Source organism: Panthera tigris, chromosome D2 (assembly GCF_018350195.1).
Source record: "Panthera tigris isolate Pti1 chromosome D2, P.tigris_Pti1_mat1.1, whole genome shotgun sequence".
Classification (NCBI taxonomy): domain Eukaryota; kingdom Metazoa; phylum Chordata; class Mammalia; order Carnivora; family Felidae; genus Panthera; species Panthera tigris.
This window is the reverse complement of record NC_056670.1, coordinates 62034489-62056594: the sequence shown is the minus strand read 5'-3', so window position 1 is coordinate 62056594 and position 22106 is coordinate 62034489. Positions and strand designations below refer to the sequence as shown.

General features: G+C 43.4%; 1 protein-coding gene across 6 annotated transcripts in view; it reads right to left on the bottom strand.

The window, feature by feature from the left end:
* The window catches only part of SORCS3 (sortilin related VPS10 domain containing receptor 3), a 589476-nt gene that overhangs the window by 522312 nt on the left and 45058 nt on the right, over positions 1–22106 (bottom strand). For 5 of the 6 annotated variants that reach the window (XM_042960447.1, XM_042960446.1, XM_042960444.1 and 2 more), the window contains one exon: positions 13981–14104. The exons of the other annotated variant lie outside the window; for it this stretch is intronic. In XM_042960447.1, coding sequence (XP_042816381.1) covers positions 13981–13986 — 6 coding nt within the window. In that variant the 5' untranslated portion in view covers positions 13987–14104. The remainder of the gene's footprint in view (positions 1–13980; positions 14105–22106) is intronic. 6 annotated transcript variants of the gene reach the window in all.

Here is a 22106-nt window from a genome sequence, read left to right as displayed (position 1 = left end):
GGGTAAAAATGAAACCTATTACTAAAATCAATTTCACCTCATTTTTACTTTTTCAACCTATTAGAAAATTTTAAATTATATGGGGTGCCTGGCTGGCTCAGTTGATAGAGCATGCAACCCTTGATCTCGGGTCCTGAGTTCGAGATCCCACACTGGGCATGGAACCTGCTTTAATGAAATAAAAGAAGAAGAAGAAGGAATATATAAAATTTTTAAGTTACATATGTGGCTCACATTATATTTCTATGGGGCACCACTATTCTAGAAAGTTTTCTTCTTTGTTTTTATGGAATAAAACCAGAATGTCTTTTTTTCCCCAATATTCTTAATAGCATGTAAAAAAAGATGTTTTCATACTGGCATATTCCTGACATTTGTCCCACTTTCCTGGAGCACTCCCAGCCCCGTTGGCCTAGTTTGTCCGTCATGCTGACTCACTTCTCAGGATCAATCAGAATTTTCTGTGTTATGGTCTTTGATGAACCTGCCACACTCAACAAACCCAATTCCTCAGAACTGGGGTCCATTGCTGAAGTGTCCCTGCCTTGCTGGCCTCCAGATTTCTTTCCCAGAGTCGAAGTCACTGGGCGAAGGTCAGGGCACAATCAGATCTGGGAGGCTCTAATTGTACTTCACAGGCACCTCCCAAACTTTTCTTCTATGGTAACAAAATTCACTGTCCCAAGGCTCTGTGTGCCTTACATTTTATCAGGCTGCCCAGCTGGCCTTCTTTTTCCCTGCTGAAATTGCTTCCAGTTTATGATGTGACCATCTCACAAGCATGATATGTAGGTGGTGCCCTCAGGGGCTTCCTAATTGTCACTGTCCCTGGGTTTTATATGTGATCATCAAAGAGAAGATGCTCATAAGCAGAGGCAGCAACCAAAAGGGAAGAAGATAAAGAAAGACACCGGAACTCAGCCACAAAAACTCAGAGGAAAGAACCAGATCATAGACAGCAGGCAACAAAGCAGTGTTGGTGACAGACCGGAAGGGAAGAAATGAGGCTCTGGGTAAGAACAGCAGAAGAGATGGAAACAGACCTCTATTTCCTTTAGTTTTACTGTGTGCTGCCACTTTTGATGCTAGAACGTACTTCTTTTTTGGTGGGGAAGGGGATCAGGATGGCGGTTCCTCTTCCAATGGCAGAGAAGTCAAGCGCCTTTTCTCCCTTCCTCAGTCAGACAGAACTCCAGTGTCAGCTGGCACCCTCCTCACCTAAGAACAACCCTGCAAATGACGATGACAATGAGGGGTGCCTGGGTGGCTCAGTTGGTTAACCATCTGACTCTTGGTTTTGGCTCACGTCATGATCTCATGGTGCATGAGACAGAGCCCCACATCAGGCTCTGCACTGACAGCACAGAGCCTACTTGGGATTCTCTCTCTCTCTCTCTCTCTCTCTCTCTCTCTCTGCCCCTTGCCAGCTCATGTTCGTTCTCTCTCTCTCTGTCTCTGTCTCTCTCTCTCTCTCTCTCTCTCTCTCTCAAAATAAAAATAAATACTTTTAAAAATAAATAAATAAAGATGACAATGGTCCATCCTTGTGGGCAGAGGGAGAACCAGGGTATCTGGCCCCACTGATCTGAGACTCAACTTCAGAGGACTCAGGTAAGATAAAAGAACCACATTCCCACTCCAAAAATATTCCTGGAGGAATGAAGATGATTTCTTATCCTAAAAAACTGCCTGGATGTGGCTAATACTTGTTCTCTTTGGTTCTGATCATTTCTGTTATTTATGTTCAGTTCTCATTCTCTCTCTCCCTCTCTCCTTTCCTCTTTCCCTTCCTCCATTACTCTCTCTCTCTCTCTCTCTCTCTCTCTCTCTCTCTCTCCCCCTCTTTCTCTCTCCGTATCTGTCTCTGTCTGTCTCTCTCTCTTTATGCCCCTGTCCTCTCTTCCTGAAAAGCAACTTGGGGAAGTGTGGGCTCTGGCATCAGAAAACCCTGGATTCGAAACTCAGCTCTGCTTCTTTCTAGTGGCCTCAGCCTCCCTTCTCTGAGGATATATGTTTTCACTCTGTACCCCAACAGTCAACAAAATTTAACACCCCCTGAAATACTGTTTCATGTATTCAACAGGTATTTACTGAGAACCTTCTATGTATGTGTTGAAACTAGAAGACAGAGCATTACCAAAATGGACCAAAACCTTGACCTTGTACATTTTAAATTCTAGCTGGAGGAAGATTATCAGTAAACAAATGAACAAATAAATTATACACCTGACACTTATAAATTTGGGGAAGGGAAAATAAAGCAGAGAGGAGGACTAAGAAATGCAGTGAGTGCAAATTTAAAGGACTTGAAACCGAGAAAGCAGGTCAAGCAGGCTTGGGGAAGAGCACCCAGCCAAAGGGCACAGCACAGCAAAAGGCAGGGGCAGCAAGAACCTTGTACCTGGGTGGCTGTGAGTGAGATGAGCAACAGGGGACAAGGTCCACGGTAAGGGCTTTGGAGTTGGCTTGAAATGAGACAGAGCTGGGGATGCTGGGTGAGGTAGGGGGACACTGACTTATGTGTAAGAGTGTCACCTGGTGTGAACACACAGTGGGAAGGGCAGAAATTAGAACACTGGATCTGAGGCTACTGAAATAATCCTAACCAGAGATCATGATCACTCAGACCAGGGTTTCAGCCGTGGCAGTGGTGAGAGCCAGTCTTCATCTACTTCATAGCCCTGCACTAGTGTGTGACATACATTTAAAAATACACCCCAAAGCAGAAATAGTAAAAGGAAGAGGTTCAAAAATAAAAATAGAGGATCTACTATTTTCTTCCAAACACTCAATGGAATCAACCTCGTCCACTCCCTGGATATACCCCACTTTCAAGAGCACTGGTGTAGATTGCACCAAATAATGTGTGTAAAGTACCAAGCATAGGTGTAAGAACACAGGACGAGCTTCATTATACTGGTCTCTCCTGTCCTGACCCCTATTTAACTTAGCCTATGATCCCTTGCTCTCCCATCGTATCGCCTCTGGCCCTCCTCATGCTGCCTATGACCTGGCCGCTTGCCTGACTAAGGTTACCCTAGTATAACTCTCAGCTATTCGAAAAGCTTCCCTTCTGGAAAGGCACCATCTTCTGGGCTGGGAGGAAAAGGTGAAGAACCCTGGAGTTTTGGCTTATGTCTAAAACAGACATCACACTCCATCTAACAGCAGAATGCCCATCCTTCCCAAGGTGGCAAGGAATTTGACCAAGAGGGATCACATTCTGAACAAACACATCTTATCAAGTTTAAAAGAACAGAAATCCTACAAAGTATATTCTCAGACGACAATGGAATTAGACTAGAAATCAAAAACAAAAAGATGAGCTGTGAAATACCCCAGTATTTGGAAATTAAACAACACCTTTCTATGTTAAATAACACTGGATAAAAATGAAGTTTCGAGGGAATTTTTTTAATATTTTGAACGCCATCAAAATTAAAAGGCAACTTATCAAAAGTCATCAGATGCAGCAAAAGCAGTGCTCAAAAGTATGTAACATTTACAGCATATTAAATGCATATTATCAAAAAATAATAAAGATCTAAGATCAATAACCTAAGCTTCCACCATAGGAAACTAGAGGAAGAAGAGAAATTCAAGCCAGAAACAAAGAAATAAGAAACATAAAAGCAGAAGTCAATGAACTTGAAGCCAGGAAAACAACAGAGAAAAATGAACTAAAATTAATGCTGGTTCTTTGAAAAGATCAATAAATTGACAAACTTCCAGTGAGGAGAGCCAAGAAAAAAAGAAAAGACACAAACACCAATATTAGAAATGAAAGAGTAATTATCACTAATGACCCCATTGATATTAAAAAGATAATAAATAAATATCCATAAATTTAACACTTTAGATAATACGGACCAGTTCCTTGAAAGGCACAAAATACCAAAACTGACACCAGGAGAAAGAGATACCCTAAAGAGCTCTGTATCTATTAAAGAAACAGAATCAATAATCTTCAAAAAGAGAGAGAGAGAGAAATCACCAGGTCCATATGGTTTCATCCCTGAGTCCTACCATCATTTAGGGCAGAAATAACACCAGAAGGCAGAAGCAGAGAGCACATTTGCTAACTCATTCTATGGGACCAAAATTTATCCTAATACCAAAACCAGAAAAAAAAATTTTCAAGAAAACCACAGACAAATATCTCTCATGAACATAGATGTAAAAATCCTCAACAAATATTAGCAAATCAACAATATATAAAAAGAATTATACAACAAGACCAAATGGGATTGTCGCCGGTATGCAAGGCTGGTTCAACATTTGAAAATCAATGGACCTAAGTCATCATCACATTAATAGACTTAAAAAGTCAAACCACACGATAGTATCCATCAGTGCAGAAAACCCAACACCCATTTATGATAAAAACAGCAAACTGGACATAGTGGGGAATGTCCAGAAGAATATCTACCCAACAAACCTACTGCTAACAGGAAGCCAGGAGCTACGGAAAAAATAGGACGCAATCCCATGGAAAAGGACCCACAGTGAATGTGGATAGTTTTTCCTGAGATTTGGGGAAGGCTGAGGGGGGCTGGGGTTCCTTCCTTGTCCCCATCACCCCACCTGCAATTGGGATGATGATGACCACGTTGTGTGGGGAGGGGGCTGAGCCGAGACGAGGGGACACAGCTGTTCCACCCACAGCACGTCCTACACTCTGCTCTCCACAGCACTTAGCACTTGCTAACGTGTTGTGTAATCTATTTTCTTGACTCTCCCCCACTAGAAAGTAAGCTCCGGGAGGCAGGGACTTTGCTGTTTTATTAACTGCCACATCACCACCACACATTGGCGTGTGCATATTTTTGTTGCGTGAATAAACCAGTTCAGGCCTTTGTGATCTTTTAGATTATTCAGGGGCCAAGACCACAGGAAAGAGGGTCGCAGGGTCGGGACGAATAAGGCAGCAAGCCATCCTTCAGCTATGGGCACCTTCTCAGACAGAGGGGGGCACCACAAACACCACGGAAGCTTCTCAGTCTCCTTCCTCCCCCTGGACCCACCCACCGTGCAGGGAGATATCTGCCAGGCTCACAATCACTAACTGGCTCACCTGTGACAAGGAGGGTGTCCTGTCCCTCCTCAGCCACCGCAGCCCTCCCCAAACCTGCACTGGCTTCCTGAGCCAAGAGAACCATATGTGAGGATGGCCTAGAAAACAGCATCGTGCAAATGTTTTCATTCAGCGGTAAAATCATTTGATTTCATTCAGGCTTGTCTTTGCAAGGGCAACTGAAGCCAGCTTGACAGAGAGCCGTTAAATAGACTAATTAGGAAATGATCTGGAGAGGCGGCGTGGCAGAGTGGGGAAGAGTCAAGCAACTAGGATTGGATTCGGGCACAATTACTGGCTATGTGGCTTCTGGCAAGACGAGAACCTCTCTGAAGCCGGGCTTCTTCCTCTTTGGTAAGTGGGAAGTACTACTGAAATCTGTTACTCTTGTTTCATTGTTGCTACTGTGGGAAGAATCACAAAAGAAGGAAGGTTGGAGGAACCTCCAGGAGCTGGAGATGCATCTCAGGAAGGATGAAAACCTACCAATGGCAGCTGGGCTACTTGAGCTGCACCACAGGAGCATCATAGGCAGCATGGGAAAGTGGGGTAAGCCAGTGTGGCTGGCAACCTCCTGCTTCCCTTGGCACCTGCTGCCCACAGAACTCGCAGGGTCCCCCCTCAGCTCAAACACCCCCATCTCTGAACTATCCTCGAGATGTCCCAGAGCCAAACCTAGAGGCCCAGGCTGAAAAGAGAGTCCCTGAACTCAGCAGCCGGTGATGCTTCCCAAACTCCTTCCAGTGCAACTCCACCATCATCTCCAGATGCTGGTTCTCTCCAGGATCCTAACTCCTGAGGAAATGCCAGGCTGAAGAGGGGGCACAGCTTGGTGCTGGCAAACTACACCAGGCTGGCACCAGCCTTGATCCTTTCTGCTCCCCAGAAAGTGAGTGTGGCCATGGGAGGGGCAGCTGGGCCGAGGCATTAACAGCACAGCCTTGGGGTCAGAAAGACCCATGTTAGATTCTGGCCTCTACACGACGACACAACTATGTAACCTTGAGTAAGATGTGTGATCTCTCTGGGCCTGTTTTCTCATATGAGGATGATAGGAGCACTTAGCTTACAGCCCTTACCACAGCGTCTGGCCCACAGTTAGCTAGATATGTCCACCCAGACTAGCCAGGTTTGAAACCTGGACAAGATACTTAGGCACTGGGAAACCCCAGGAAAATTACCAACTTCTCTGTGCTTCTGTTTTCTCAATCATAAAATGTGGACAATAAAAAGAACCTATATCTTAGGCTTATTGTGACAATTAGTTAATCCTTATGAAGTATTTAGAAAAGCATCTACCATATTGTAAGTGCCCAATAATGACAGCTAGTCTTTGTTTAAAAAATTAATAATAATAATAATAATAGAAAATTATTGCTGAAGGAACATGAAAACCAAAGCAGTCCCACCCCATCCCACAGGCTCTTGCACATAATAGAAAATGACAAACATGTGCAGTGAATGATCCTGGTGATCATTCCACCTAATTTCCCATCATTGTCAGGTTCCATCTCCCCATGGTGTTTCTTAGCCAAGAGAGGCAGAAAGTGTGAACCCGTGTTACCGTCACCACAGCCTTATGCTTCACATACATATACAGCCTTTTTGTGGTGATGCTATTTACTTCTTCAACAGACTTCCCAACAAATGAGAGACACAGGTGTTACAGGCAATCTCCAAAGGAGCTGCCCTGGAAGAGGCCTCTAGGAGCCACAAGAAAGAGGTGCTACACAAGATCCAATTCAGGTCAAATCGCTGCTCTCAATAGGGTAGGGGCGTGGTAATTTGGTCTAGCGACAAACATAAACTCTCAGATTTGCTGTTCCCCCTGGCTGCAATGCCCTTCCTCACTTCATTCCCTGGTCTCCTGAGGGGTGTCCTTTGGAACAGCTCCCTCAACATTATGTATCCGTTGTCCTGTTTTGCTTTTCTTCATAGGATGATTTGGGACGCTTGTTCATTAGTTTATCATCTGCTTCCTCCCCCCCCAAAAAAGGCAGAGATACTTGTCTGTTCTGTTCACCACTGAGCCTAGAACAGTGTCTGTTACATACATTAACAAGCACTCAAGAAATACCTGATTAAATGAACGAAGTAAAGGTCTTCCCCCAGCAGAGGTGACCGCCAGCCATGTGGCTGGATTACAGAGCTGACACCCTTCTGCCAAAAGGCTTTTCTCAAGCCCGGAGGATGGGCTGGGCTGGGCTGGGCTGTCGGGCAAAGGGAAACTGTAAACCAAGGTCCCAACCCTGTTCTTTCTGGTGGATGGTAAGACTTTGACGGCCTTTTATCTGGAAAACACACTCAGAAACATTCCTTCATTCAATTAGAATGTTAAAGAGTTGCAACAAAATTAATTTGCTTATCACCAGGGAAATTAAAACGTCTGCAAATAAATTCTACCCCTGCAGCCCAGTTTCAGGTGGTTGATGCATCTGATGTGTTGGCAGCAGTGAGAACCCAGAGGAGAGTATTGGGAAAACTAGTTTCTAGCTGGAAGGGAAAATTCAGCCAAGGTATAAGACACACACATACACACACACACACACACACACACACACACACACACACTCACACACCATCACCAAGCACTGCTGCCTGAGTCTGTGTTTTTAATGTCTTCTCCCAAATGCACAAATGATTTAAGGAACTAAAATGCAGACTATACAGTTCACATCTCTCTGTCAAGCAGAGAATTCACACATTAACTGTAGCCCCAAAGGACTTGAGTCCTGCCATCAACACAGTGTTTGAGAATAGGGGCTTTGAAATTAGATGAGCCTGGGTTTCGATTCCTCCCTGCCACTTCCTAGCTGTGTGACCTTGAGATGTTTACTAACCTCTCTGAACTCTCAGTTGCTCATCTATAAAATAGGGTTAATAAAATTAATCTCACGGATTGTGGAAATAACATATAATCATACGTAAAGCAGGGTAGGCGCTCCACACGGGAAATAGCTTTCGTCATTATATTAATGATGTCAAATATTGGCCATGTGAAGAAAACCGTGGCAAAAATAAGCACAGAAGACAGAGAATGTGCCCCAAGTTTATAAAGGAGGACGGTACACATGAAAACGCAGAGCAGGGCTGGCAAGAAGTCTCGCCAGGACTGCTGCTTCTCCCAGGGCTTTCCTCCCAGCCGTTCTGTTCAAGACCCATATGGCATTCCTGTTCTAAGCTGGGACAGAGTGAGATGGCCTGGAATGATCCCCAGGAGATGAATGAATTCCACGTGACTCATTCATAGGCCCAGACACCCAGCCCAAATCTCCCCACTACCCTGCTATCTCCAAATCCCACAGCAGCCGCCTCCTTCTAAACACGCAGAAGGTGTATGCATACACAAGGAAAGCAGTGACTTGGGAAAGCATGGGGGTGGGAGGTGCTAGCCTGCAGAACAAGAATGAGAGACTGGAGGTCTAGACAGCATTGCTCTCAAACCAAAAGCAAAAGTGAGGCGGCAGACGAGACAAGGCGGGACAGAGGAGGGCGAGGGGGTGAGCTCCACTGGGCTGGAATGAGCCTCATCAGAGTGATAAGACGCGATGGTGAAGCCGTCTTGCCACTCTCCCTTTTGTAACGTTACTGTGTCCCTGGAGTCGCTAGCAATTAAAAATACGTTAAAAATTTTAAAAAGATTAGCTACCTCAAAAGGGCTATGTGATTGCCCGAGGGGCAGGAGTAAAGAATGCGCTAGAAAAGGCATCCGGTTCAGCCTAGGAGGAATAGAATCTCAAGGGAAGAGACAGGAAAATATGACCTGCTGAAAGGAAACCCAAATCAATGTCAGAGTCCCAAACAATGATGGGGCGGGAAAAAATGACCAGCTCAAAGCTTCAAGTTTGGGGAGGTTTACAGAAAGACAGGAGTTATAACCCAACTTCCTTTCTCCCCAACCCAGAACGCAAGCATGAATTTTTGTTGTCTGCATGCAGCAAACAAGTTACCACCAGCAATTTACCAAACAGTCAAGCAAAGATAAATGAACCTACTCTCCTTTTTTTTTTTAACTAAGTCTCTAGCATCTACTCTTTCATTGTACAGTGATTCACATGGACAATGAGGAACCTCCCTTATTTTGCTACCTTGGGTCTCTCAGGAGGAAGGAGGGCCGGGACACGGGCTGGTAAACGTCTATACTTAATTGCAAGGCTGTGGTGGCATGCAGTGCCATCAGGAAGCCGCACCAGGTGACACTGGTACAGTCCATATTCATTCACAGCTGCGGGTGGGTTTATCCAGGGCACCAATTATCTAATTGCTGCTAATGTTCCGTATATTTACTCAGCTGCAAATTTGCAAGATGGGGCCTGACTCACAAGAAGGGGATAATAATGGGAGATATATTTCCATTTGAAAATTCATGAATAAGCAGCAAGAGCCCTGTTTATTAAAATTCAGATGCAGATAAACAATGAGTATAGTTCCAGGAATAATTGCAGGTTTTCCACAGTTACAGAAAACCAACTCCTTTGTCAACACTCCATTGTTCTATTTATACCTTGGGAGATATTGCACTGAGTTTCTATAAATACAATGGAAACTCATTCATCTCAACCTCTCTCACGTGTAAAGTCCCAATCTTCTCAGCAATAAAAGAACTGCATCCCGAGTGTATCTGACATTAGGTCTCAAGACGGTCATAGGTGAATCTTTCCTGATATAAGGGATAAAGAACAGGCTTGCATCGGACTGGGGGAGGGGGAGGGGAAGCAACAGGCATTCTATTCTGGTTTCTGAAATAGACATGAAGCAGATACATTCTTGCCAGCTCTCAGCCCCTGCCTGAGTTAAGAATATCAGAGATTAAAGCAGAGGAAACAAACTGACCAAGGTATCTTGACCTTGGTCAAGGGATGGCAGCTCATCAGTGATACTCATTTATATATTTTCTTTGAATGCAATTCTGTCCTTCTCTATGGATATTATTAGCTCTCCTATTATATTGAAAATCTGTATCATGCAATCTTGAAATCTACTTATTTGACCTTCCACCTTCAAAATGTCTAGATTATACTTTGTACTACACAGTGTTCATCAGAGAGGTTCTAGTTCATTAAAGGTCTCCTGATCCCAAGTAGCCCAAAAAAGTGCCCTGATAGCAGGACAAAATTGTCCTGTCTCCAGATACAACTAATGTTTATAAGAATATCACATTTTTAAGTGTTTTACTGTGGAGCAGGCATTGTGTGAATTACTTTCCATATAAAAATCCAATCATCCCACCAGTTCTGTGAAGAGCGATCATTCTCTTTTCGATAGACTAAAAAGCAAACCTATAAGCTAAATGACCTAGCCACATAGCGAACAAGCAGAGAGCTAGAGCTTGAACCCAGAACTCTCTGAAACTAGGAGATACACCCTTAGCCACCACATCCCCACATTTTTCTGCTTCTTGGATCTAACTCATTCCACTCCGTTTTGTGGATAAGCCACAGAGTGTCCGATCTATGCTATGACTCAGACAGATTTTGCTTCTATTAATTTAACCACTACACACACACACACACACACACACACACACACACTAAAAGCTTCAGTCTGTGTCTCTCCATGATCCTTGGTTTTCAAGAGGTGACCCTATATCTATAGCAATCCTCCATGTTTCATGTTTAGGGGGAAAATAATTGTGTGTGTGTGTGTGTGTGTGTGTGTGTGTGTGTGTGTGTGGTGTATCACACATATACATAAGCTTCTTGCCAGTGTCTCCTTACAGGTAAGGTAAAACATCCACAGGGAAGTGGGACTATATCAGAAATGGGGCCCTGATGTGTATGCAGCCTCCCACCCCAGCTGATGTTCCATACGCTGCAGTGAAACCAGATTCATTAAAAGGGTTTACAACACAGAGAATTTTAATACAAATAGTTTCCTTTGGTGGTATATACCTCTAGAAACTCCAGTCCCTGAACATTTCACAGGTTTCAGAGCCAAAGTAGAAGGGGCTGAAATAAGAAGTAATGGCAAACACAGTATCCAGGGACCATGGGAGACACTTAATTCATCAGCAAGACAGCAGTTGTGTTAAAAGCTGGGGCAGGGGTTTGGGGAGCCAGCTGCAGCCTCCCCCCAAAATCTGTGCCTTGTTTGTTGGAGAGAAATTTCCCTTCACCTCTTCATTTCAAAGACAGTGGGAAAAGTTCTAACCTTTTGATATGGGTTCAGCACTCCTTATAAGATAGAGATGGCCAATTATGAGTTCAAATACCAGTGGCCTATAAAAGTGGTATCCCCAAAAATTCTCTCCTTCACTTACTGGATCGTTCATGTATCCATATAACAAATTATTGAACACCTGCTTGAACAGGTACCATACTAGCTCAACCAAGAACATGCTCCCTAAACAGAACTTTGCTTAACCGACCTGCTGGATTAACTGATTCTCTCCTTGCTTCTGATGCCCACCTCACTCAAGTCCTACCAACTGAGTCACATGTTACCCCAGTCTCGTACACCCAAGCATTACTTCTCCCCCCAGCTGCATTATGCGTTCATGACAGCTAATTACATTTATTCTCCAAACTATGTATAGCTGTCATACTTGTTATGATAATTAAATTAAACAGTGTGTAAATCAACAGAAGATGAAGACCAAAAAAATCCATGTTTCTATAAAAGCTTACTTGAATGTTTTGCAAAGAGCTGATAAAGGTGAGTCATTAAAACATGTGGTTAAGTTAGCTGTGAACAGGAAAAGTATAAAATACTGGGTGTAGGGAAGACCCAGAATCTTTTAATTGTTTTCCCAATGTCTACTTACTCCATGAAAAAAAAAAAAATCAGGAACTGGAAAGTAGAGATGATGTGTTACAGGTGTGATTTAAACAAGCCCCAAGACCTAGAAGGCTAATCAGTAGACCAACATGCAAAGAAAAGACCTAGAGCCTGTCTGTATTTTAAATATAGACTACGCGTGGGTGGCTCAGTCCGTTGAGCATCCGACTTCGGCTCAGGTCATGATCTCACAGTTCATGGGTTTGAGCACCACCTTAGGCTCTGTGCTGACAGCTCAGAGCCTGGAGCCCGCTTCGGATTCTGTGTCTCCCTCTCTCTCTGCCCCTCCCTCACTTGCACTCGGTCTCTATCTCTCTCAAAAATAAATAAACATTAAAATTTTTTTTTAAATGGGTAAACAGGGGCACCTGTGTGGCTCAGTTAAGCGTCTGACTTCTGCTCAGGTCATGATCTCACAGTTCATGAGTTCAAACCCTGCTTCGGGCTCTCTGCTGTCAGTGTAGAGCCTGCTTTGGATCCTGTGTCCCCCTCTCTCTGCCCCTCCCCCACTTGCACTCTCTCTCTCTCTCTCTCTCAAAAATAAACAAACATTTAAAAAAATAAAAAATGGGTAAATAAACATACATCTCTCGGTGTTACATTAAAATAATATGTTCAGGCTCTGTGTGTACTTTTTTAACGACTCTGCAAATTTCACACACATTTTTCAAGTACCAGCAACTGGTCTCCACTGTAAGATACTAACAACCACAATCCTGTGAGTCACAGGCTGTAACAGAGGCACGTGGAATGGGAAGATAGAGGCAGAGGGGGTAAGTAAGAATATCTGAACCAAGCTTGTGGTGGAGGAGGCGGGAAAGGGAAAGAGAAAAGAAACCTTCAGGGAGAAGAAATGTGCACAGAGTCTTGAAGAAGAAGAAAGAGCTAGCATGGCAAAGTTGGGGTGAAGGGTATTCCAAGCACACAGAGCCACGACTATAAAGGCACAAGGTGCATCTGTGAGTCTCCAAATGAGTTGCTGTGACTGAACACCAAACATACAGTGGCATTCTTTCCACAATGATTTGCACACCCGTAGTTTGCCAGGTACCATGCTGAGATCAGCCCTCATGAGACATACTTCCTTGCTGCTTGAGGTGGAAGGTGGCCCATCACGCTTTCCATAGCCTCTTCACACACACTCTCCAGAAAGCAGATTCTCAGAAGGCTAAAACCAGGGTCTGCCTGTGCTTTGGTACCTACCCCCACCCCTACCCCACCCCCATTTTCCAACCCCATGCAGGGCCCAAAGTTATTTCTCAGAAAATCTCACAATAGTGAACTGGAACAGGCTATCAGATCTGATTGACAAGAAATCCATGCTGCCCAAGATGACCCAGAGTTGAAAATAACCATGTTCTTTTCTCTCTTGTTTGGTGCTATTTCCTTCTAAACTGAAATGCTTATCCAACCACCCGAATGCCACTGAAATGGGTGACAGATTAGATTACCTGATAAACACCTCTACACCTTCCAAGAAATTTCCTAGTAATCACAGTAACTGCTATTTTTTTCCAGCTGGTTGCTGACAACGTTTCAAAATGAATCCTCCTACACTCTTATTTTTACCCTCCACTAGCTGACTTTAGTGGTAATCTCCTTAGGTTTAGAGCCCAGATGGAGTTGAAAAATCTCTTTGATTTCTTTCAGAAGGGAACTCTGGTAGGAAGCAGCTTCATCAGGCCACTCTAACACATTTTGTTTTCATTTTCTCCCTGCCCTCACCCCCAATCCTTATCATTCTACCTAAACCACCCTCCCACTGGCTTTCATTACAGTTCACCTTCTAAATAAGGAACCAAATATCTCCCTTGGTCTTTGGCATAATTTTGGTTTAAAAGGATCAGGAAAATTTAAATCTTTGTATAATCAATCAATTTGAAGTTTTATCTCCTTTAATATTAATTTGAACCCTTGAAGGTAACCTTGGTAAGTGTTTTGTTCACCAGTACATCCCCAGTGCCTAGCCAAAGCAACGGCAGAAAGTAGGTGCTTAATAAAGAAAAATGGGATGAATGGGTAATCCTTACATCAGCCCCATGAGGAGAGAAAGGTGGATATTCTTACGGTTGACAATAAACTCATTAAGGTTAGGTAGTTTCCTCAGGGTCACTCAGCCTAGGACTCACCAACATTTGTTGAGTGTCATTTTGCTAGAGGATGTATCCGAACTCCAGCATTAAGCAGAAAGATTTTTCTTTGCTTCTGCAGAGCTAAGATCAGGCCCCTGAGTCCAGTCCAAGGTCCAGTGCCCTTAAGATGGAAACACAGCCACTAGAAAAGGGGCTTTTGGAAACACCACTTGAAATTGAATCCTATAACACACTTGTGCAGGAAACAGGAAGCGAGAAGGATGGAGACTGCAGGAACACTGTGAAAACACAGTTGTGCTTCAGGTGTGCTCAGGTAGAGGAACCCATGTAGACTCCAGCAGACTGTGCACACCAATGGTCTACAAACTACTGTCCATGGGCCAAATCTGGCCTCCCATCTGTTCTTGTAAATAAAGCTTTATTAGAGCATAGGTTCACCCATCCATGTACATATTTGCACATGGCAACTTTACACTATAACAGCAGAATCGAGTAATTCACTCTATGGCCCACAAAAGCACCCTATGTCCCTTTACAAAAAGAGTTTGCCAACTCCTGGCATATTAGATTCACTTAGCTCACTTAACAACAACAAGGGCAGCAGCAGCAGAAATGAAACAAAGTACTACTGATGTTCAATGAGGTGGGAAAGATCATTTTCCACCCAATACAAAAAAAAAAAAAAAAAAAAAAAAAAAAAAATATATATATATATATATATATATATATATATATATATATCACAAACCAATTACTTCAGCATTTGATACCTGCTTAGAAGCCTGTTGTCAATAATATCTACTCTTGCCTGAACTTTTGAACTAGATATCCACTCCCTTCATTACCAGTGCATTTACGATTAGCAATCATTAGAAAAACTACAGAAAACAAACTTTTTTTTACTTTATTTTAAAAGAAAAATCAGAGAAGTGCATATTGAATGCAGCGCTACAAATAAATGGAAACTCAGCATGCCTTATAAAATGGTCCAGATCTCATTAAATGATTTCTTGGCTATTATCTTTTGGGCTCACCAATGGATCTGAAAGGACTCTCCCGTGAAACTGAACGCTCAAGGTGCTACTCTTTTGAAAGGAAACAGCATATTGAAATCAGAAAAGACAGCACCCGATTGTTAGGAAAACGGATTTCAAATGAGGAGTGCCATGTTCTATCTTTAGGCTTTGCCACTAATATTCCCTTGCAAATTTCTTAACCCTCCCTATGTTTTACTTTCCTAACCAAATGGAGAAAATCATATCCATCTCCTACCCCTTATCTCCCTCCTCCAAACCAGTGATGTGAAAAGGATGCACAAAACAGCATTTGCTGTGAGCTTTTTAAGAGCCCCTCACAGGGACAGGCTAAACATTACATGTACGTTCTCCAAGCTCAGACTGTTCTCCAGGGAGGTGGGGCTCAGTAAATATAAACATGACACAGGAGAACAAAACCAGGGTGTCACAAGCAAATGACCTATTAACTCATCTACTACAAAGCCTTATTCCAAATATGGCAACACACGATGGAAAACTCTTCATAGATTAAATTTTGGTAATCTCTAAGAGAAAACCTTCAAATCTTCATCCTCTAAGCAATTATTACTTTCTATCAGTATGAGTAGCTTTTTCTACAATTTCAGGTGGAAATTCAAAGTAAAGTTTAGTCACTTTGTCCAGCAAAAAAGCTTGGATTGCAGTTGACTATGTGATCCAATAGGTCCCTGCCTCTGATACCCACATCCGTCACTGCAGTTCAGGCTAAGAAAAGTCCCTGCTTTTGTTCCAGGTATGGGGCTGATGGTGTGGATCAGAGAGCATCTAAGGCCGTAGGACCACAGGGCCCCACCCCATGATAGCAAGCAACAGCTGGTATCACCCTGATCCAAGCCACTCTCTCTCACTCTCTCTCTGATCTGGTCTGTACCCACATCTTTGGGAAACTGCTTCTTCATTTTATCTCCTCCATTTTATCCTGCTGAGCAGTGCTCTCAATCAGAGAGTGCTGTCTCCTCAAGCTGACCGGTAATTAGCCCAGTGTTGGGGTGAACACCGGAATCAAGTAGAAACAACTTTTTCAGAAAGAAAAATAATGAAAGGGAGAGGAGGACGAGGAGGGAAAGGAGAAGAGAGACTGACTCTCTTGTCATCAGTGCAAGCTCTGAATGGCCATCTTACCCACCACATGGAGAGTGCCTGCTTGAAAAGGAAGCTGACCAGGAGGAAAGTAGAGTTGGAAGCAGGACAGAAAAAGACAGACTCTTAACCACACTGAGCCTCTAGGTCCTGCCACAACTGAAGCTACATCCACTCCAGACATCTTAGTTGAGTTTTGGTTAATTTTTTAGTTTGGTTAAACATTTGGGCTTAAACCAGTTTGAGTTTAGCTTCTGTCACTTGCCACCCAAAGCTTCCTTACCAGTACAGTGAATGCACATCTCAAGCCATCTCGTTTAGCTTCACGGAGTGGTCAAGTGACAGAATGTGGGAGGCTCATGGCAACCCATCCCACCCCTAAAATCACAGCTCAGCACCTGTCCAAGCACTCACTCATCTGAAGCATGGCCTTAGGCAGTGCTCTGACTCCGTTCTGTTCCGTGACATGTTACGTTTGCAATATATCAACAGCCTCTTGAATGGTTATTTATTACATTTTTATTTAGCATTGGGTGAGAAAATAATTTCTAAGAATCTTGGAATATATTATTTCTAGAATAAAGCTCACATTGCATCCAGATGCAATTATCCTAATGAGTAACTGTAAATCATCCATCTTTTAAAATCTGGCATATTTTAAAAATCTGTTAGCTCCTATTATGTTTTGCCAAGCAAGAGTTTCCTGGTTATCTTTTTATCTATTTTTCCTGATTATAACTTTTAATACTTTGTACCCAAATTCTTAAATCTTTTAAAATGATATTAAAGACTCCCATATTACAGTGACTTTCTCCTCCTCCTAAGATCCCACAAGTACCCTACCATCCAGAAACACTGGCTCGCTCTTTCCCAGAAAGACCATCACATTGCTGCCCCAGGATTTGTTCAGGTGGTTCTCTTGGCCCAGAATGGTCTTCCCACCCATATCCCATTCATATATCCAGCCATCCAATCCCAGCCTGTCTCCAGGGGCCTAATTCCCACCTCTTACTTGAAACAAAACTAGGCATCCTAGCCTAGGGCTAACTCTCTCCTCTAGAGTTCGTACCTGTTTGCTACATGGCATATACTTGGTAGAACAGGGATCCATATGTACGATTAGTTTTATAGTCTTGAGGAGGAGCCCTGAGGACTAGTCTTCCCTACACAAGCATGATGTCCCTTCCTGAGCTCTGCCCACACATCCAAGGATGGTAATGATAAAGTGGGGACATAGGAGTGATGACCCAGTAATCAGGGACACCAAAGCCAAAGCCCAGAGTAATCAGCTGCAAAATATTTTGGTGGCCCAGGCCTTCATTCTTTTACATATATACCCTTGGGCCTTTTCTGTCCAAAAAAGTCCTAGAAATCAGTGATTTAGGCACTCTGTAAGTTGCCTTGGAAGCTAACAAACATGATCCAAAGCCACGCGAGGCATCACCTCTGCTTATGAGTATCTGACATTTCCTCACTGAGCCTCAAATTCATGGAGCTAGTAGGGTCCTAGAATGCACTTCCTTTCTCCATTCCTTTCATCTAAGTGTTATCCCATTCCCTTCATCTAAGTGTTACGTAGCCTCTAAGACCTTTCTGTTGGGAGACTAAAGGGACCCATGCTGCTTCCCTGACTCCTCCACCCCACAGGGACCCCACGTCCTCCAAAATCCTGGGGAAGGAGAGAACTCCATGGCTCATGATGGGCAACTGGTCACATGCTTCCCTGTGTCACTTAATCATCTTCTCATCTCCTCAACTGGATCGCAAGCTCCTCAGTATAGGAACACTTCTTTGCACAGCTGGGTTTCCTTCCCTGTGTCCAGGCCAGAGTCACGCAGGGTGAGCATTCAACAGCCATTTGTTTGGTAAGGGGTCTAATTAAGTCTCCTTAGAATGAAATCGCTCCTCTTTCCTCCTAAATGACTTTCTATTTAATTTGTGAGAGCTGATACACGTGTGTATGCACCTGTGCTAAAGAGAACAGTCAGCAATAGACTGAACCATGAGAGTGGCAGTAAGAGGGCCGTTGAATACCAAAAGCGAATTAAAACCCTAGAAATTCTCACCAAGGAATCTGAACACATGGAATTCATTTTGGGCTCCAAGTAGTGTGTTTCAATGTACACGGTCTATGTACACAACTTAGATATGTCCAGTGGTTGTTATTTGCAGGGGTCCAAGGACTTCAAAACAGAAAACTTGGTCCTAGGTTTCCTATCACTGATCCAATGGGACCTTGCATAAGCCAGTAAACTCTGACTCTCGGGTCCCGCATCTGTCCTGATCCACAAGAATGTCGTGCAAAGGAAATGAGGGAGGGTTCTGACAAAATGATAGTGTTGCATAGTGGACTGGCATGGCCCATGATTTCCTGGAGAGATGCTCCAATTAGTGGCCTTCATGAAAACCTCCTTTGCTGAACTTGAGGTTAATACAGCACAAAACACCTTAAAAAGTTGCCCTGTGCTAAAGCACAATGGGGGCAGGCAGCATCAGGTGCACTGGGCTTGCGTGGGCTCCTGGCTGACATAATTAAACCCCAGACAGGACTATGAATATGCTAAATGGCATCACTAAACCTAGACCCTTCACTTAGATGCATTAATGGGGTTATAGATCAACTATTATGTCACAGAGTGTGTTCTGGATGCATTTTAAAATTAACTATTCATAGGGGATCATTTTCAAAGAGTATTTACATGTTGGAGGCTCAGCACTCGCGTGATGCACCTGTTCCCTTTGAACAGCCCTCTCATCTGTAAAGCCTGGAACACCTGTGAACATTTAAACTGGCTCGGGTGACAGCCGTGTGATCGTCAGCGTATGTGCTCGGATCAAAGCCCATACCCTCAAACTGTAAAGGAAGAAAACACCAGATATCCTAATGCCATGGTACAGGCAAAGCCCACCATACAGGAAAGGTTCTTTGTGACATCAAAGCGAATGTCTAGCAGGACCAGGGCCTGGACAATCAGACCAAAACAAACTTTCACCAAGAAAGACTTCAGTGCACCAGACTCTTTCTTGTCCAAATCTATCCCTGATGGTCAATGTCTCCTGAAAACTCAGTGCCTGGTTGCGTACTAAGCACAGCTAGGCCTTTTAATCTCTCCTCAAGCTGCACCGAGCCTTGAAATCAATTCAACAATTATTGATTCGGTGCCTATTGTGCATCCAGCCCTCTGTGAGCTGAGGGTCATTTATTTAAATGGTATAATGGATGTAGGAACAAGGATCTTTCACTGCAGCTTGGTTCACTATATTGAAAATATGGAAACAACTTTGATCCCCACCAATGGAAGTCTTAAATAAATTTGGGTGCAGCCACTCAATGGAGTATTGTGCACAGACATCAAAAAGAATGAAGGAGATTTACATATACAGATCTGGAAAGATGTCCAATTAGAGTATGTGGAAAAAAGTTACACAGTAGAGTTTATGATGGGACCTCATTAAAAAATATATATACACACATACATATATGCACATAAATATGCACACACATATATCATTAATCTATATGAATATAATCATACATAGAGAGAAAATCTGAGGAATACATATGCTAAACTTATGATAGTGGTTACTTCTAGGACACCAAATTTGTGTTGAGAGGCATTATGCATTCCAGTAATGCATGAATTTCTTTCCATTTATTTCTACTTCTGTTATGATCACCTACAAAAGGTTATGTCAAAACGATATACTATAACTTCTTCTCTCAATGGAGCCTCCAATATCCTAACCACTCCCACTGATGACCATCAGCTAAGTTCCCTAATGTTCCAGCAAATAAGAAACCACAAATACTCTCTTAGAGATACACACGTAGACACGCACATTTGGAGGATTGAAAGAGCAGATGCAGATGATAACACATTCCCACTTCCCCTACTGGATTTATAGCACTTCCTTTCCTCATTAATTCCCCACTAAAAGATTGAGTTTGGTTAAGATCTTCCTAAAAGCAAAGATATCTTTGGGAAGATCCTTCAGAGAACATATGGTTTCTAGTAAAATGTTTTTTAAAAATTACCCCAATAATATTCCATTACACAGAGCTGATCCAAATGTCCCAAACATTTCTTACAATGAAGTTTGACATGAATCAATAGGAAAGCTTCCTTCATAGCTCCAAAGAATTCCTACTTTCACTGAAATTTATTGAGCCCTGATCATGACTGCATATTCAGTATTTTTCCAAAATACAGAAAAGTGGCTTCAAATTTCATAGCTATAAATTTTATGAAATGTTAAAGCTAACAACATGAAAGGGACATTTACAGAGGTCCTACTGCTTTTCAAGCACTACACTAGGCACTTGAATCAGTGATCTCATTTAATGATCCCAAAACAGAAGTGTCTTAGGTTGGGTACCCAGAACTCTGAAACAGAGATTTGCATATGGGAGGGTGTTTTCAGGGGAGAGGCTCAAGACAAGTGGCCAAGGAGAAGTGAAGCCTGGGGCCTGGGCAGAAGGACATGAAGTCTCCCCCTCTGGGAAGACAGAGGGATGATGCAGCCACAACAGAGGCCTCTACCCATCCACAGGAGTTCTGGAATTGTCCGGCCTCAGGTCAAGATGCCAAGCCATTATACCTTTGATGTGGACACAGGCTACCCCCAGGGAATAGGTGTGACCTTGGGTGAGGCAGCTGTCTTATGCTGAGGGTGATTCCTGGGGAAAGACTCAGCAGCCGGTGCTCACGGCAGCTGGGGAAAAGAAAGGCTCATCCTGCATCCACCGCATTCACTAGTAATAACCATGGTGAACAAGGAAATTAGCCCAAGGTAAACAGAGAGGCAGGATTTGAATATCTACTTCCAAAAGTCTTCCCCTAATGCCATGCTGCACCCCAAACCAAGTACCCACTTAGGGCACCTGACTCAGAGAAGGGTAGCTTTTGGTACTGGATCTCACACTTGCAATTTGGACCTTTATGCTGATAAGCATATCCATCCGCCCACCAAGACAAAAGGGGTGAGGGGAGTCTTGAATCTGACGCTAGAAGGAATCTATCAAGCCAAAGAGATCTGTCACAAACACAGAAGAAGGGCTTTGCTAACAACCACATGGATAATCAAGGCCCCGTTATTCTGTGATCACCTCTGCCATGAAGGACCTTACACAGAACCCTGTGCTCATCCTATTTGCACTGTGTGTTTACTGAAAGGCTTTGCTTCACATGCATGCTTAAAAGATCCATTTATTCCACTCCATTTCTACTATCCATGTTCCATAGTAAGACTAGAAACTATACAGGATAAACTGGATGGAGGAGAAGGAACATTTTGGCACATGGGAGAAGATAATAAGAGAGGAGAGAAGGAAGCTGAATCAAACAGTCTCCATGCATAATGCTTCCAACAAAGGGACTGTAATCAAACCTCAGATCCATCCATCACCAGCTGTAAATCTCTATTCTGGAAGCCTCAGTTTCCTCCAGTGTTAAGTGGGAAGTGAAAAAGCACAGACCTCCCAGGGTCAATGTGAAGATTAAATGAGATGATGAACATTAAGTGCTTACCACTGTGCATGTACAGAAAGCATTTAGTAAGTGTAAGCTCTTGATTATTACTATCAGGGTGGTTAATATAATCGTCAGCACCCTCCCAATAACCCAACTGCAGCAGGAAAAGTCAGAATGAATGAAAGTGTGGTAGATGGGTTGGGTTTTTCTGAACCTTCTGTGAAGTAGGTTGACTTATAAATGGTTTTCCTTCCCTATTTAGAGACAACCCCTAAAACAGCAAATCCTCCCCCGAAATTCCCTATCCTGTCCTGCATTTCACAGCTCCCACAGTGTGGCCCCCGTGAAACGACAGGAGCTCACCCTCCCCGCCTGTGAGGCTCACACACCCAGCGAGGGCTTCCCAATCCACATACTGGAGCTCAGCCACCTGCCGTTACCTCCTGGCTTCACCAATTAAACATAAAGACGACATTGGTGCTTTCTCCTCTACCAGAGAAGGCAAGGCTCCCAGATCTGCCAGTCCCACAGATGCTATCTTTCTGTTATTAAACCT